At 49.7% G+C, this 14,066-nt stretch overlaps 2 protein-coding genes across 2 annotated transcripts; both read left to right on the top strand.

The window, feature by feature from the left end:
• Window positions 1–1,391: 1,391 nt before the first annotated feature.
• On the top strand, window positions 1,392–2,505 carry LOC144372758 (olfactory receptor 2G3-like). Its single transcript, XM_078036014.1, has one exon. It carries the CDS (start codon window positions 1,406–1,408, stop codon window positions 2,348–2,350), a length of 945 nt encoding a protein of 314 aa, XP_077892140.1. The 5' UTR covers window positions 1,392–1,405; the 3' UTR covers window positions 2,351–2,505.
• A 5,880-nt stretch (window positions 2,506–8,385) lies between these two features.
• Window positions 8,386–12,254, top strand: LOC144372770 (olfactory receptor 14L1-like). Its single transcript, XM_078036022.1, has 2 exons — window positions 8,386–8,422; window positions 11,278–12,254. The coding sequence occupies exons 1-2, from the start codon at window positions 8,386–8,388 to the stop codon at window positions 12,252–12,254; spliced, it is 1,014 nt and encodes a 337-aa protein (XP_077892148.1).
• The last annotated feature ends 1,812 nt before the right edge of the window (window positions 12,255–14,066 follow it).

The raw sequence follows: 14,066 nt of genomic DNA, 5'->3' as shown, positions 1-14,066 counted from the left end.
GTGGCCAGTCAGACAATTTTTCAGAATGATAATTGTGTTCTGTTATTTAACATCTCCCTCCTTTTCTCATCTGAAAACAAAATGCAGACTCGTCCTGTGCCATTGGTTTATCCCCCTCTCCATTGGAAACCAGCTTAGATTTATTTGGGCATTTTTCACTCCACGGTCCCCGTCAGGGAAGAGTGTGTTCAGGTGGTTCTCAGTCTGTGCCCACCCTGCGTCTGATACCTCATGAGGACCACCACACCGTTCTGCAGTCAGCCCTTCCTGGTGTCTTTGTGTCAGTGGCCATCTGAGAAGGAAGCCTTGGGCCCTGGGGAATCTCAGGCCAGCATGGAGGTGGGAGCTGGAGGTGCCCCTTGGCTCAGTGGCCGTCAGGCAGACTCTGCCTGCTTTCTCCCAGGCATAGGTCTTTGTGAACCTTTCACAAAGGGGGCTTCTGCAACCCTGTCCAACTCTCACTCATGACCTCGGGCTCCTTGGCCTCTCTCATATACTTTTTGCATTTCCTTAAAATTTAGTTGGTGGGGCTGGGGATGTGGCTCAAATGGTAGAGTGCTCGCCTGGCATGTGCAGGGCGCTGGGTTCGATCCTCAGCACCACATGAAAATAAAAATAAGGATATTATGTCCAATGAAAAAACTAAAAAAAAATAATAAATAAATATTAAAAAATTCTCTCTCTCTCTCTCTCTCAAAAAAAAAAAATTAATTGGTATTTTTCTCCAGGTTCAAGTTAAGGACTTTTAATAGATTTGTGTAAGTATTCTTTTAAGTGAATTTTATAAGAATGATATAATGCATTTTAACTCTTTACTAGTAACATATATATTATTCTTCAGTATTTCTCTTTTTTTGACCTTTGAAGACTTTTAGCCAAATTTTCTAAATAATACCTAAATAAATAAAGTATATTTTTAACAATGATCTTCATCTTTGGCATTTCAGTTATGTAAGTGTTCAATCTGGTTTTGTCTCCTGGACTGTGAAGAGAAGGACACAGACAGAGTATGAGCACGTGTGGGGGCGGCCAAGAAGGGGCACACGTCCCAACCCCCACCTGCACCTGTGATCAGGTTTTCGGTGAAGATTTTCGCCAGTGGCTGGCACAGCACAGAGGCCCGTCACCCTTTCATCTGAGGAAAGCCTGTTTTCGTTACAGTCACTGCACAGTCTTTACACGCAGGCAAACACCCACTCCGTCTCTGGTCATCTATCACCAGATCCAAAGCTGAAGGTGTCTGAGGTTTCCTGCGGACAGTCAGTGGGCTGGAGGGAGAAGCCGTTGGCCTCCAGGGCCAGCAGCACAGAGGGCTGGGTCTGCTGAACCCTTGGGCTCTCACAGGGCCTAGGCCCACCCTCTTGGGTCTCCTCCTTCCCTCTGCAGGGGCAGCTCCCTGGGAGGCATGGACTGGGCCAATGGGAGCTCCCCCACGGGGTTTATTCTGCTGGGCTTCTCGGCCCACCCCCGCCTGGAGGCTGTGCTCTTCGTGTTTGTCCTGTTCTTCTACCTCCTGACCCTGCTGGGAAACTTCACCATCATGATGGTCTCGTACCTGGACCCCGCTCTCCACACGCCCATGTACTTCTTCCTCAGCAACCTCTCCTTGCTGGACATCTGCTTCACCAGCAGCCTGGCGCCCCAGACCTTGGTGAACCTGCGAGGACCGGCGAAGACCATCACCTACAGTGGCTGCGTGGTGCAGCTCTACGTGTCCCTGGCTCTGGGCTCCACCGAGTGCATCCTCCTGGCTGTCATGGCGCTGGATCGCTATGAAGCTGTCTGCAGACCCCTGCACTATGTGGTCATCATGAGCCCGCGGGTGTGCCAGCAGCTGGCCTCCGCCTCCTGGCTCAGCGGGCTGGCTAACTCCCTGATCCATGCTACCTTCACCCTGCAGCTGCCGCTCTGCGGCAACCACAGGCTGGACCACTTCATCTGTGAGGTGCCTGCACTTCTCAAGCTGGCCTGCGTGGACACCACTGTGAACGAGCTGGTGCTCTTTCTCGTGAGCATCCTGTTCCTTGTGATCCCACCCGTGCTTATCCTCATTTCCTACGGCTTCATCACTCGAGCGGTGCTGAGGATCAGGTCTTCGGAGGCCAGGTACAAAGCCTTCAGCACCTGCTCCTCCCACCTCACGGTGGTGGTCATTTTCTACGGGACCAGCATCTACATGTACCTGCAGCCCAGTGACAGTTATTCCCAGGACCAGGGCAAGTTCATCTCCCTCTTCTATACCATGGTGACCCCCACTCTGAACCCCCTTATCTACACCTTACGGAATAAGGATGTGAAGGGGGCGCTGAGGAAGCTCCTCTCAGGAAAACTGTGTCCCCTGCGGACATGATGTGGCAGGAGCTGCGTGGGGACCCACACCAGCCTCTGCCAGCCAAGCTCAAGCCCCACACTCCATGCCCACAGACCTGCCCCTGCCTCTGTCCTCATGAGGGTTCACAAGGACTGAGCGGTCATGTATTTGCTGGGCCAAGAGCTGAGCCGAGGGAAAGGGAGCGTGCTTGAGGTCCCTACTCACCCCTGATCTGCAGATCAGTGGGTATTGTTCAGCCCTTCCTCTCCATCAGTTCTTTCTTATCTCAGACGCATGTCAAGATTCTCAGAAGGGTCAAAGGAACAAAACGTGTCAGATGTTTTTTCATGACCTGGTGCATCTCCTTCCTGGTCTGAAGGTCCCTGCACGCATGGTAGACACAAGTATTTTGAAAGAAAAGGTGATCTAATACCGCTGTTCTGACCATCTCATGATTAAATCAATAAGACTAAGGAGAGCTCAAACGACAGCATTTCCGTTTGTGAAAAGCAGCTTTATTGAATAGTGACTGATAGGCAGAAGGTGTAAATATCTAACGTGTACAACTGAATGAGTTGTCTCCTAAGCAGACACCCTAAGAAGGTCACTACTGTCACGGTATTCAATGTGTCCACCACCTCTAGAAGTTTGCTTGTGCCTCCTTTTTGTTGTAAGAACCCAACGTGAGATCTACCCTTTCAACATTTTTGGTCCTGGGAACTGGACCCAGGGGTGCTCTACCCCTGAGCTACATCTCTAGTCCTTTTCATCTTTGGAGACAGGGTCTCAGGAAGTTGCTGAGGCTGGCCTCAAGCTTGGATCCTCCTGCTTTAGCCTCTGGAGTTGCTAGGATTGCATTGCTGGGATCATAGGTGTGGCCACAGTGCCTGGCTCCCTCTCAACACCTTGTTAAGTGTATAGAGTAGTATTGTGCTCCTTGTGAGCTCCCTCAGCATGCAAGACTGAAACTTTGCATCCATAGAAGAGAATTCCCTGTTTTCTCCTCCTCCAGCCACACTCTGGAAGCCGCCATTCTAAGCTGCACTTGTGCATCTGAACGACTTCCGATACCTCTTGGGAGTGGAATCCTGCACCAGCTCTCTGCAGAGCCCTTCAGGGGCATCTGCCTCCCGCTAAGTGGCAGAGTCCTCTTCACTAAAAGCCAGAATGATAGTCCATTAGGTGGATATACCTTCTCTTTCTCCCTCCCTTCTTTTCGTATTTTAATTGACACATGTCACACAAGTGTGTACACAGTGTGCTGTTTTGATATAGCTACATTTTGTGAAAAGGCCAAGTCCATGTAATTAAAACACACGCTGGGGCTGGGGTTGAGGCCCAGTGGTAGAGCACTGGCCTAGCATGCATGAGGCCTGGGTTCAATCCTCAGCACCAACAAAAAGTAAAATAAAGATATTGTGTCCACCTAAAACTAAAAAAAAAAAAAAAAATTTTTTAAATAAAAAAATAAAACCCACACTATCTAACATGTGTTTTGCTGTTTTGTGCTGAGGCCGTGTAAGATTACGTTCTTAGCAGTTTTCAAGTGTAAGATAAACTGCTCTCGGGCACAATGGTGGCCCCGTGCAACGGATCTCCTGGCCTGGGTCCTCCTGTCTGCCTGGGGCCACATCTGTGAGGCACAGACCCCGCACCTCGTTCTGGTCTCATCTTTGTGGGTCCGACTTTCTAAGGCTCTGCAGATGCCTAGATTGTGACAGGAGCTGGTGTGTATCTCGGCTCAGCCTGACAGGTCACTTCACACACCGTCACCAGACCCCACGCTGTGGCCAGTGGGGGACTTCCCTGTTCTTCAGGGCATGACCTGCAGGGCCCGCATTGAAGGTTCTTTTCTGGGTGTTCCGATGGCTGGTGGCTGCACCTGGGGTCACTCCCTGTGGCTCAGCCGTGCGCACTCCCACCAATCCTGCAGGGGTCAATCTCTCTCTTTGCTGATGTTTGCCACCTTCTGTTTCTATACGTCTTCTGCTTGACTGGGTTTGAGATAGAAGCTCTCCATGTAGTTCTTCCACTCAGTCGTTGTGTTCTTCAGCCACAGATGTCCTGTTTCTTGTTTTATGGCTCCTCTCTGTTGACATTGTCCTTGTGCTGATGTGTTATTGCTTCGTTCTTGGTGTCTGCTCTCGGGGCCCCTGAGACACTTCTTTGGAATGGTGGCTTGATTCACAGGTCTCTCTCCGTAGTGTCAGTGACTGGAGATGTGCTCAGGAGCCCTGATGTCCCATGCCCTTTGCAGCTTTGTGCCGGACCCTCTCTTAGGACGTAGGTCTGGCTTCAGTGGGGTCAGACCTCACAGTTCTGCCACCGAGAGACCCCGGCAGCTCTGGGCCTTTTCCAGGTAGGAGCGTGTCGCACTCTTGTCCCCCGTGTGAGGACGCTCAGGCTGGCGTCTCCCAGGGCTGAGTGGGCTAGTGTCACCTCCAGCCCCTTTCCCTGCAGTGCTGTGCTGACCACCGGGACACCACCGCGGGCTCCGTGCCTCCCCTTCCCTCCTGTGGCAGACGTCTCGGGGCCGTGCTCTGTCTGCCAGCCTGGCAGAGTGCGGGGGCCATCCTGAACTGTCCACTCTTTCCAGAAGGCAGGGAAAGACCCGGAGGCCTCGTGCAAGCCCCCAGGGGGAAGTGTCAGGCTGCGCTGCTTCTCCCAGTCCCACAGCTGTGCACACGGCCCTCAGCCCTGCCCTCCACCGGGCAGTACTCAATCCACACAGCCTGCCAGCAACTGAGAGCTGCCCAGGCCATTTCTTTCTTCTCATCTGCCCCAGCACCCACATTGCTCCACTTCCCTCAGAGCTGGGGAGGTGATACAGGAACAGCCCTGCGGTACTGGGACAGGCAGGCATGACCTGCATACCTCTCTCCTCCTCCTCAGGGCCTCTCAGCTCTGCTGGCCTGGGTAGAGGCAGACCCTGATGAGGTGGACTGCTCTCCCGTTCACTCCCTGGAGTCACTGCTGGGCGTCTGGGGCTCTGCAGGTCTCCTGAGGTGTGTGGCCACGTGTCGTGGTACACGGGGTATGTCCGTGGGGCATAGAGCTTCTTACTCCACCACCTTTCTGCTCACGCAGCACCTGGTCTTTTCTTATAACTCTCACGACTCAAGGAGAGTAGTGGAGTCAGGTCTAAGGAGACGCAGCTCAAGCTGCGGAGTAGAGAAGTCCGAGTGAGACTGGGTCGCACCTGTAAATCCACAGCCTGCTCTCCACCTGTAGCCCATGGGTCTGTGCAGACAGCAGCAAGTGCTTTGCACGTGCGTGTGTTGTTGGTAGGTATGCATTCGTGTCTTGTAGTAGCTGGAGAAGAACAGGGCGAGGGGGACAATGTGGCGATACTAGAAGACAGATTTCATCAGCTGGATAATCGGCACATGGGCTCCTGTGGTGTTGGCTTTGACGTGTGAAGTGAGACACCACAGTTTGTTTTGTTTCAGACAAAGCAGCGGCCTTTCTGGGAGAGTTAATGATTTTCTCCAAAATTGGCATTAAATTATGTGTGTGACCTATTTTAAAGATAGGTTTATTAAGTGTGTCCCTGAGTGAGGAGAAACCACTTCCCAGAGCAAAACAAGGCATATGGCTCTGCAAGTACACAGAGACCCGCTTCCAGGGACACTGCTGACAGGGCTGACCATGCCTGCAGAGCAATGGCCACAGACCCTGAACGGCCAGCGCATCTTCAACAAGGAGGGAGCAGAAGGGGCCATCACACAGGACTTCACATTACGTCACAGCCAGTGTACACGAGGCACTGTGGGGGGGACAGAGTGGCCCTCACACTCGAGGCCACATGCTGATGTTCCTCAAATTTAAAATGGACAACTATTCTGGACCTGGCTCCTGAGGGGAGGGAGGCCTGAGGCTTGGCTCTCCTGGGGTGGGCTTGACCCCTGGGTCCAGAGCTGGCTTCGAGCCTCTGTCCATGGAGGACAGTCTGGAGGCTGTGTGTGGCTGACGTATTGGCTTCCTGGTCTTTGGGGCTGGCCTGGAGACTGCGCCACAGCCTCTGGCTTGGTGCTGGGCTCTGCCCAGATAGGTCTTCTGTAACAGCCCTGAGCCCTGGTTCTGTTAGAACATGGTGCCATGGTGGACAGTCTGGCACTGGGTGGGCCTAGAGCTAGTGTCCATGGGACCACAACAAACCACTGGGTGGGCCCCACCTCAGAGGCTGGCTTCTGTGGGACAACCTGGCTCCCAACAGCATGGAGTCCGCCCTGGATTGTGGGTCCATGGTGACACTTTGGGGCAGGAGTAGGATCATGGATTTACTTTGGTTGAGGTTGGGGGCAGGGAAGGCTGGCCTGTCACGGGCTAGGCCTGGCTACTAGATCTCTAGGTGCCAGGCTGACCATGAGGCGTGTGCACAGTCAGGACCTGGAGCCATCTTGGGCTGCTCTCCCACTGGGCTGGACCTGAAGCCTGGACTACGGGGTCTGGTCTGCACTGGACGGCTGGGTAGCCTGGTGCCATGGGCTGACCTGGTGGTGGAACAGGCTCAGGACTTCAGGTGGGTCAGGGATAGGTGTCAGGAGGGACCCTCTGGTTGTGGGGTCAGCCGGGAGGCTTGGTCCAGGGGTCCTGGCAGAGGGCCTAGAGCTAACTGGGGCCAGTCCATACATGGGGCAGCCTGGAGCTGGGCATGTCTGCAGCCTGGTCTGCCGAAGCTGCCTCTGGTAGGGAGAGACTGGACACCAAGGCTTCAGAGTTGCCTGGACCTTGGGCCCTGAGGAAGAGCCTGGCTCTAGGTTTCCCTGGGATGGGCCTGGCACTGGGGTCTAAAGCGAGGTCTAGAGCTTCTCCTGTTCAGAGACCATCTCCACATGGTCCTCGTGGAGTGGGAGAGGAGCCACAGGCAAGGGAAGCTGTCACCTCCCTCTCCTGCTGCACACAGGAGCCACCATCTCTCCCCCAGCTCCTCAGCCTGGTGTGATTGGGTTTTGGCATGAGTGGCTGTTCAGGTTAATATTTCTGGAAAGGGATGAGTGTTGGAAAGTCCTAATCCACAACCTTAGCAATTAAAAGAGAATAGTTCAACAAATGAAGAAATAAACTAAGCAGCTTTAAAAAGTAAGGAAGGCTAGAAACACTCCACAAAATTAATAATGTGTATTTATGAGAGACTACATGCAGAGAAATACCAAACTACAAACAGGAAAACTATGTTCCACCCATTCCCTCCACAAAGAATCAACATTCCTAATAGAAAACTAATGCCTACATACAAATAAATATCAACTTGACTTTAAATGAGGCAATATTTAACAGCACCCCAAATAGACATCCAGTGGCCTCAGTTCTGATGTGGGTGCAAAAGGGCGTCACTCAGAGTGAGGACAGGTGCATGGGCCAGAGCATCAAGGTCCATCTTTAAGATCAATTCACAGAAGATGCAAACACAAGATTAACACTCGTCCTCTCCATACACTTATTTGACTTGAGACAGGAAGGGCTGAGGAAGGACTTAGGAATAGACCCATTGGGTTGAAGTTTAGGAATAAAATAGAGGAACAGAAATCTAGATCCAGGCTCCATGTTTGGGCTAATGTCTGTGGTCCACATATGATTTTGAAGCTTCCCTTGCTTCAGAAAAACGCTACATGGGTGCATGCGAAGTACTATACAATCAATTTCCAGTCTTCTACCTTCTGCCACATAAAGGAGGTATTTCCCACTAGTGCTGTCCACTGGGATTAATCAAAGTTGTGCTTTGGTTTCTTTCTCCCAAAGAACATATTTTCAATGCAAGGAAACTTACCTCCAGAGAGCTCAGAGTCATGCAAAATTTCTCTCACTAGATCTCATTTATTGGCCAGCATTTTTTTTTTTACAAAGACCATAAACTGGGCATTGTGAGGTGAACACCAGGCATGGTGCTCACTAGGTGTGTTCCTCTAGATCAGGGAAAGACGAAGATATCTTGCTCTGACCAGGGCTGCAGCACACCGCACCGTGAGATCAAGCCATTTCTCCATTTGGCCTAAAAGATACTCATAGAAGCTGAGGTTCCATCTCAGACAAAGGAACAGAGGTTTGGAATTTTGAACAACTGAAGTTGCTCCATGACCCAGTTCACTAGCAATCAGTCCACACCATGCAGTAAGTCTGATCCCAGACTTGGTGAGGAAAATGATAGAAATGCTATTTTACTTCTTTATCCGTAGGTTGCACTTTTGGATTTTCACATTATCTCCTAATCTGCTGTCTAGATGGAGGACCATGAATTTTAGAATAAATATTCATTTCTTTCATTTGTATGATAGTTATTTCAGATCTTGGCATGAGCGGTGTATAATTGCCGAAAGTGTGGGGCAAAAGGACCATGGTCGCCTAGAGTCTCTACTTATGGGTTTGAACTATTCAGAAGTAACAGTTATGGAGAGAGAGAGAGAGAGAGAGTATGTGTGTGTGTGTGAGGTTGAAGGGGTGTTCTGTGCATAAATGAAAGTGTGTTCTGTGCATAAATGAAAGTGTTTACATTGGCTGAATTCTTAAGCATCCTCTTCAATGAGGCAATCCCAGTGTCTTGGCCCAATCCTGCTCTGCAGAGCCCATGCCTGGGTCCTCCATCTCTGTCCCCATGATCGTTGTCTGCATACAGTCCTTTGAAGCCCATTTGAGTGAAGGTAGAAGTCATTTGGCTGCAGTAAGCCACAGTGAAGACAGAGCCCAGCGAGAGCTTGCTCCTCCAGCTCACAGGAGCCTTCCTCTGTACCCTTGGCTTCGGTGTCCCTCCAACATTGGGCTCATGGGCAGGTGGAGAGAGCTGGAACTTGGAGAGAGACAAGATTCCCAGGGAAAGAGCCCTGGCCCACTCCCCTGGAGTTTCCTTCTGGGTGTTCTTGTGGACCTGCCCTAAGCGGCTGTGGTGCCGATGGTAGCTGAGCTTTCACAAGCACACACAGGTGTTGGAACTCCTGCAGTTCTGCAGGGAGTCAGTTTGTTGTGCATACATTCTTGATCATGAACTGCTACGGGCAAAGTTCTATTGAGAGTGGCTTGACACACTCACAGAGACTAGGAATGTGGTCAGATGCCGTTTCACTGGACTAACCCAACAAATACAGTGGGAGCCAGACGCTGGAGAAGATTGTCACCGAAACTGCTCAGTGCTTCAGCCGTGCTGCCGGATGCTCAGGATTCTGCTGCTGGGTCCCATATTGCGGATGAGAGCTGAGGGCCAGGCATGAGAGGGAAGGCCCATCCCAGCTGCGGCCCAGCAGACCCTGATGTGGGCACACTCTGATCCTCCTCCTGTCTCCACACGCTGTCTTCTAGACGCCAGTCTAAAAACCAGCGAAACACTCATCAAGACCTGACCCAGGAGCAGCTCCCACCTGTCTCCAACAGCACACAGCAAGGCCAGTGTGTCCAGGACACCACCTCTGTCCCTCGTCCCCTCTTGTCAACCAGAGCAGATGCCCCCTGGTGCTGTGCTTGGTTGCGTCCTCCACTAACATGCCCCCTTCAGCGCTCAGCAGCTGCTTCTGACGAGGTACAGAGCCCCAGGAGCTGTGGTGTGCCCCTGCGAGGGGCATCGAGGAGGGCAGTGCTCTCAGTCATTGTGGGGCAGGTGCCTTCCAGGTCATGTAACCCACTCACTCCACTGTCACCAAAGCTGAGAAGCCCTGAAGACCCCCCACCCTCCATAGCAACAAATGCACACTTCCAAATACGTCTGCTCCACAGACGAGAGCAGCCCCGCTGATTTCTCCCCACATATGGCTACTTCTCTCTTCTGTGGATACTATACCTTATCTTTGTGGTCAGATCCTTTTCTTTTCATGGTCCCCTGTAATTTTCTTTTTTTGTTTTGACTTTATAATTTCTTTAGTGTGTTTTAATTAGTGATATATGATAGTAAAATGCATTCATGCACTTTGACATTTCATACATAAATGCGATATAATTTCTCATTCTTTGATTGTATGTGTTGTGGAATCACATTGGTCGTGTAGTCATATATGTGGCATAAAGTAGTAATGTCTGCTTCATTCTACCACCTTCCTATTCCTCCCCTCCCTTCACTCCCCTCTACCTAAGCTAGAGCAACTTTATTCTTCCCTAGTGTCCCTGCCCTTATTATGAATTAGCATCTGTATATCAGAGAAAACATTAGCTTTAGGTTTTTGGGGGATTGACTTATTTCACTTAGCATGATATTCTCCAGCTCCATCCATTTACTGGAAAAGGCCATAATTTCATTCTTCTTTAAAGATGAGTCATATTCCATAAATATATATACCACATCATCCTTGAAACTCTAGCCTGCTTAGACGGAAGACAGAAATTAGAGGGATACAAATAGATAAAGAGAAACTCAAACTATCACTATTAGCCAATGACATGATCATATATTTAGCAGATCCAAAAAAAGTACACCAGAAAACTTCTAGAACCAATCAATTAATTCAGCAAAGTAGCAGGATATAAAATCAACACCCATAAATCAAAAGCATTCTTATTCATCAGCGATGAATCTACTGAAAGAGAAATTAGGAAAACTACACCATTCACAATAGCCTTAAAAAAATTGGGAATCAATCTAACAAAAGAGGTAAAAGACTTCTACAAAGAAAACTACAGAACACTAAAGAAAGAAATTGAAGAAAAACTCAGAAGACGGAAAGATCTCCCATGCTCCTGGATAGGCAGAATTAATATTGTCAAAATGGCCTTACGACTTGAAGTACTACACAGATTTAATGCAATTCCTATAAAAATCCTGTGTCATTTTCTATGTTAGTTTCATCTCTCCAGGTCCTATGTTGTATTTATTGAGGCTGTACTTTGTATCGAGTGCTCTGCTGTGTGGTGGAGATTTCAGGTAGCAAGATAGTTTCCACCTGTGCATGTGTGTGATCTGTCATGCAGCAGTCACCTGCCTGGCTGCTTCAGGGACGTCATTGCAGGCAGCCATGTAGACAGAGCTGTAACCCAGTCTTCTATCCTAGGAGGAAGCCGAGCAGCCGCACGTGGGAATAGCAGCGAGGCTGTGGTGTTTCTCCTTGTGGGGTTCGCAGACTCCTGGACGGTTCAGACCACACATGCGGTCCTGTTCTTACTAGTTTACCTGGCGGCTCTCACCGGGAACCTCCTGATCATCATGGTCACCACTGTGGACGTCCGCCTGCAGACCCCAATGTACTTCTTCTTAAGACACCTGTCTTTCTTGGATTTCTGCTTTATCTCCGTCACAGTCCCCAAGTCTATCGTCAGTTCGTTCACCCAGGACACCTCTATCTCCTTCTGGGGGTGTGCCCTGCAGGCCTTCTTCTTCATGAACTTGGCGTCCACTGAGACGGCCCTCCTAACGGTGATGTCCTATGACCGCTGTGTGGCCATCTGCTGGCCCTTGCACTACGAGGCCATCATGAGCCAGCGTGCCTGTGTCAGGATGGTGGCCCTGTGCTGGCTGAGTGGCGGCATCTCTGGACTCATGCACATGGTGGCCACTTTCTCCTTGCCATTCTGTGGGTCCAGCCAAGTCCATCACTTCTTCTGTGATATTCCCCAACTGCTCAGCCTCCTGGACTCCACATCGATCCTCCCTGAGGTCCGAGTCATGGTCTTCGTTACCAGCCTTGTGATTTTGTGCTTCGGTCTCATTACGCTCTCCTACGGGTACATCTTTTCTACCGTCATGAGGATCCCGTCCAAGGAGGGCAGGTGGAAAACGTTTTCCACCTGTGTCCCTCACCTCGTGGTTGTGACCCTCTTCCTGGTGTCTGGCAGCATCGCCTACGTGAAGCCCGTTTCCAGCTCACCCTCCATCTCTGACCTTCTGCTGCCTGTGTTCTACACCGTGGTGCCCCCCACCCTGAACCCTGTCATCTACAGTCTGAGGAACAAGGAATTGAAGGCAGCCCTGAGAAGGCTGAGAAGGCAGTGTGGCGTGGGGGCTCCACCAGGGCCTGCCCTGCGCGCCTGACCTGGTCTACCCAGGAGCCTCGAGCTTCCCCACCGGGAATCCCAGGGGTCGTTGAGCTCTTTCTTTCTTGTTTTTTTTTTTTTAATGAAATTCCATTGTATTCTACAAAGACTTTCCATATTTTATTTTGTTGAACCCTGGATGGCACTTAAAGGTACTTTGGACTGTGCCAAATATTAGTACTTATGGTCTTTATTCATTTTTTATGTGTTATTTTCCTAAGATTTCATAATTAATATTTTACTCATTAACATATCAATTATCACAAAATGAAAGTGTAGTATAAATTAAGTACATATAAATAAATATATTAATCACAGTAGAACAAGATCACAAGTATTAAAATGAACCAGATGGGAAACAAAGAAAAGCTGGTGGACTCAAAATGTTTTAGATGTGAGAAGGTGTGATCAGGCAGACCAAAGCCTCAGGGGTCGTCGTCATAGTGAATTGAGGGCACATCCATCATGAGGAGCCCAAGGTATACGATTTTCTCAGGAAAAATGGCAGAAGGAAACGTCCACGTTGGCTTGTTTTAATGATTTAGTATTGGGCTCACAGACCCTAACTATCCCCTCCCAGGGGAGGCACCAGCTGAAAGGTATGTGAATGTCTGCAAGTGTGCACGAGCCCGGGGCACCATTCCCTCTGTGAGTCCATGCTTAAGTGCCCCTGTGAAGGGCATCATGACCTTGCTACCCATGTTTAAAATTTCCTTAAGTTTTATTTCTACTGGATAAATGAAAGTTGCATGCATTTTTGGAGCATAGTGTGAAGTTTTGACTAGTTTGCAACGTAGAATGGTAAATCAGGCTCATATTTCCATCACCTCAAACAGTTATTGTTTCTTTCTGGTGAGAATGTTTAAATTCTCTTTTAGTTATTTTGGAACATAAAATGCAGCATTAGCTGTGGTCACAATGCAGTGAGAGGTTGCCAGAAGCTCTTCCTCCTGCTTACCACACATGGCACCTCTGACCTGCATCTCCTTCCCCAATCCACCTCCCTGCCAGCCTGGTCCTCACCCTCACTCTCCTGCTCACTTGGTGGGGAGGTGTTCAGAGCCACGCATGAGTGGAGTCAGTCCTGCTCCTCATGCTGGGCCTGTTCCAGTTGGCAGCTGTGCTGGGTAGGAGCTGTGTGCAGAGGCGAAACGGTGACTGCTAAAGCTTGTCTCAAGAGAAAAGAAAACTCTAAAGCCTTTGACTGACCTCTCCACCCCCAGGAGCGGAAAAAGAAAAATACACCATGTGTAAACCAGCAGGAAAGACAGATGATAAAGGTGATGGCAGAAATTGATAAAAGATATTAAGAAATAAACATGATGAGCAACACTGGAAGCTGTTCCTATAATAAATTTAAAAATTGACAAACTTCTTTAGGTCACCTAGAAAAAATGAAGGAAGACTTGTATTAATAAAGTCAGGAATGAAAGAGGAGAAACAGATACAGAACTCACAGCAGATAATTTTAAAAGTAGCTCTACAGAAAAGATGTGAACTGCTGTGTGCTGAGTGGTATTCCCTCAACAGAGTGCTGGAATTTCTGCCGCCTCAGAAGATGGCTTCATCTGGGAACAGGGTCACAGCAGGTTAAGTAAGATGGGTTTGTTGGTGTGGTTAAGATGGAGACCCAGCCAGAGCAACAGGAGGGAAGGACACGTTGTCCTCCCGGTAGGAGAGGGAGAACCAAGTTGCCCTGATAGCAGATGCCGTGATGCTATGTACAGAAATCCTGAGACTCTACCCAAAGCCTGTTAAAACACATCCAGGAAAGCCACAGCACACAAAACCACATGCAAAAACCCAGCAA

This window comes from Ictidomys tridecemlineatus, unplaced genomic scaffold, assembly GCF_052094955.1.
Source record: "Ictidomys tridecemlineatus isolate mIctTri1 unplaced genomic scaffold, mIctTri1.hap1 Scaffold_161, whole genome shotgun sequence".
In the NCBI taxonomy this organism is placed as follows: Eukaryota; Metazoa; Chordata; class Mammalia; order Rodentia; family Sciuridae; genus Ictidomys; species Ictidomys tridecemlineatus.
This window is presented reverse-complemented; position numbering and strand designations above follow the sequence as displayed.

Excerpts from the sequence above, each read along its gene's own strand:
- LOC144372758 (XM_078036014.1), top strand. The coding sequence starts at position 1,406 with ATGGACTGGGCCAATGGGAGCTCCCCCACGGGGTTTATTCTGCTGGGC.
- LOC144372770 (XM_078036022.1), top strand. The coding sequence starts at position 8,386 with ATGACCCAGTTCACTAGCAATCAGTCCACACCATGCA. Across the intron at positions 8,423-11,277 it reads CAATCAGTCCACACCATGCA|GAGGAAGCCGAGCAGCCGCA; the intron begins GTAAGTCTGATC and ends CTTCTATCCTAG.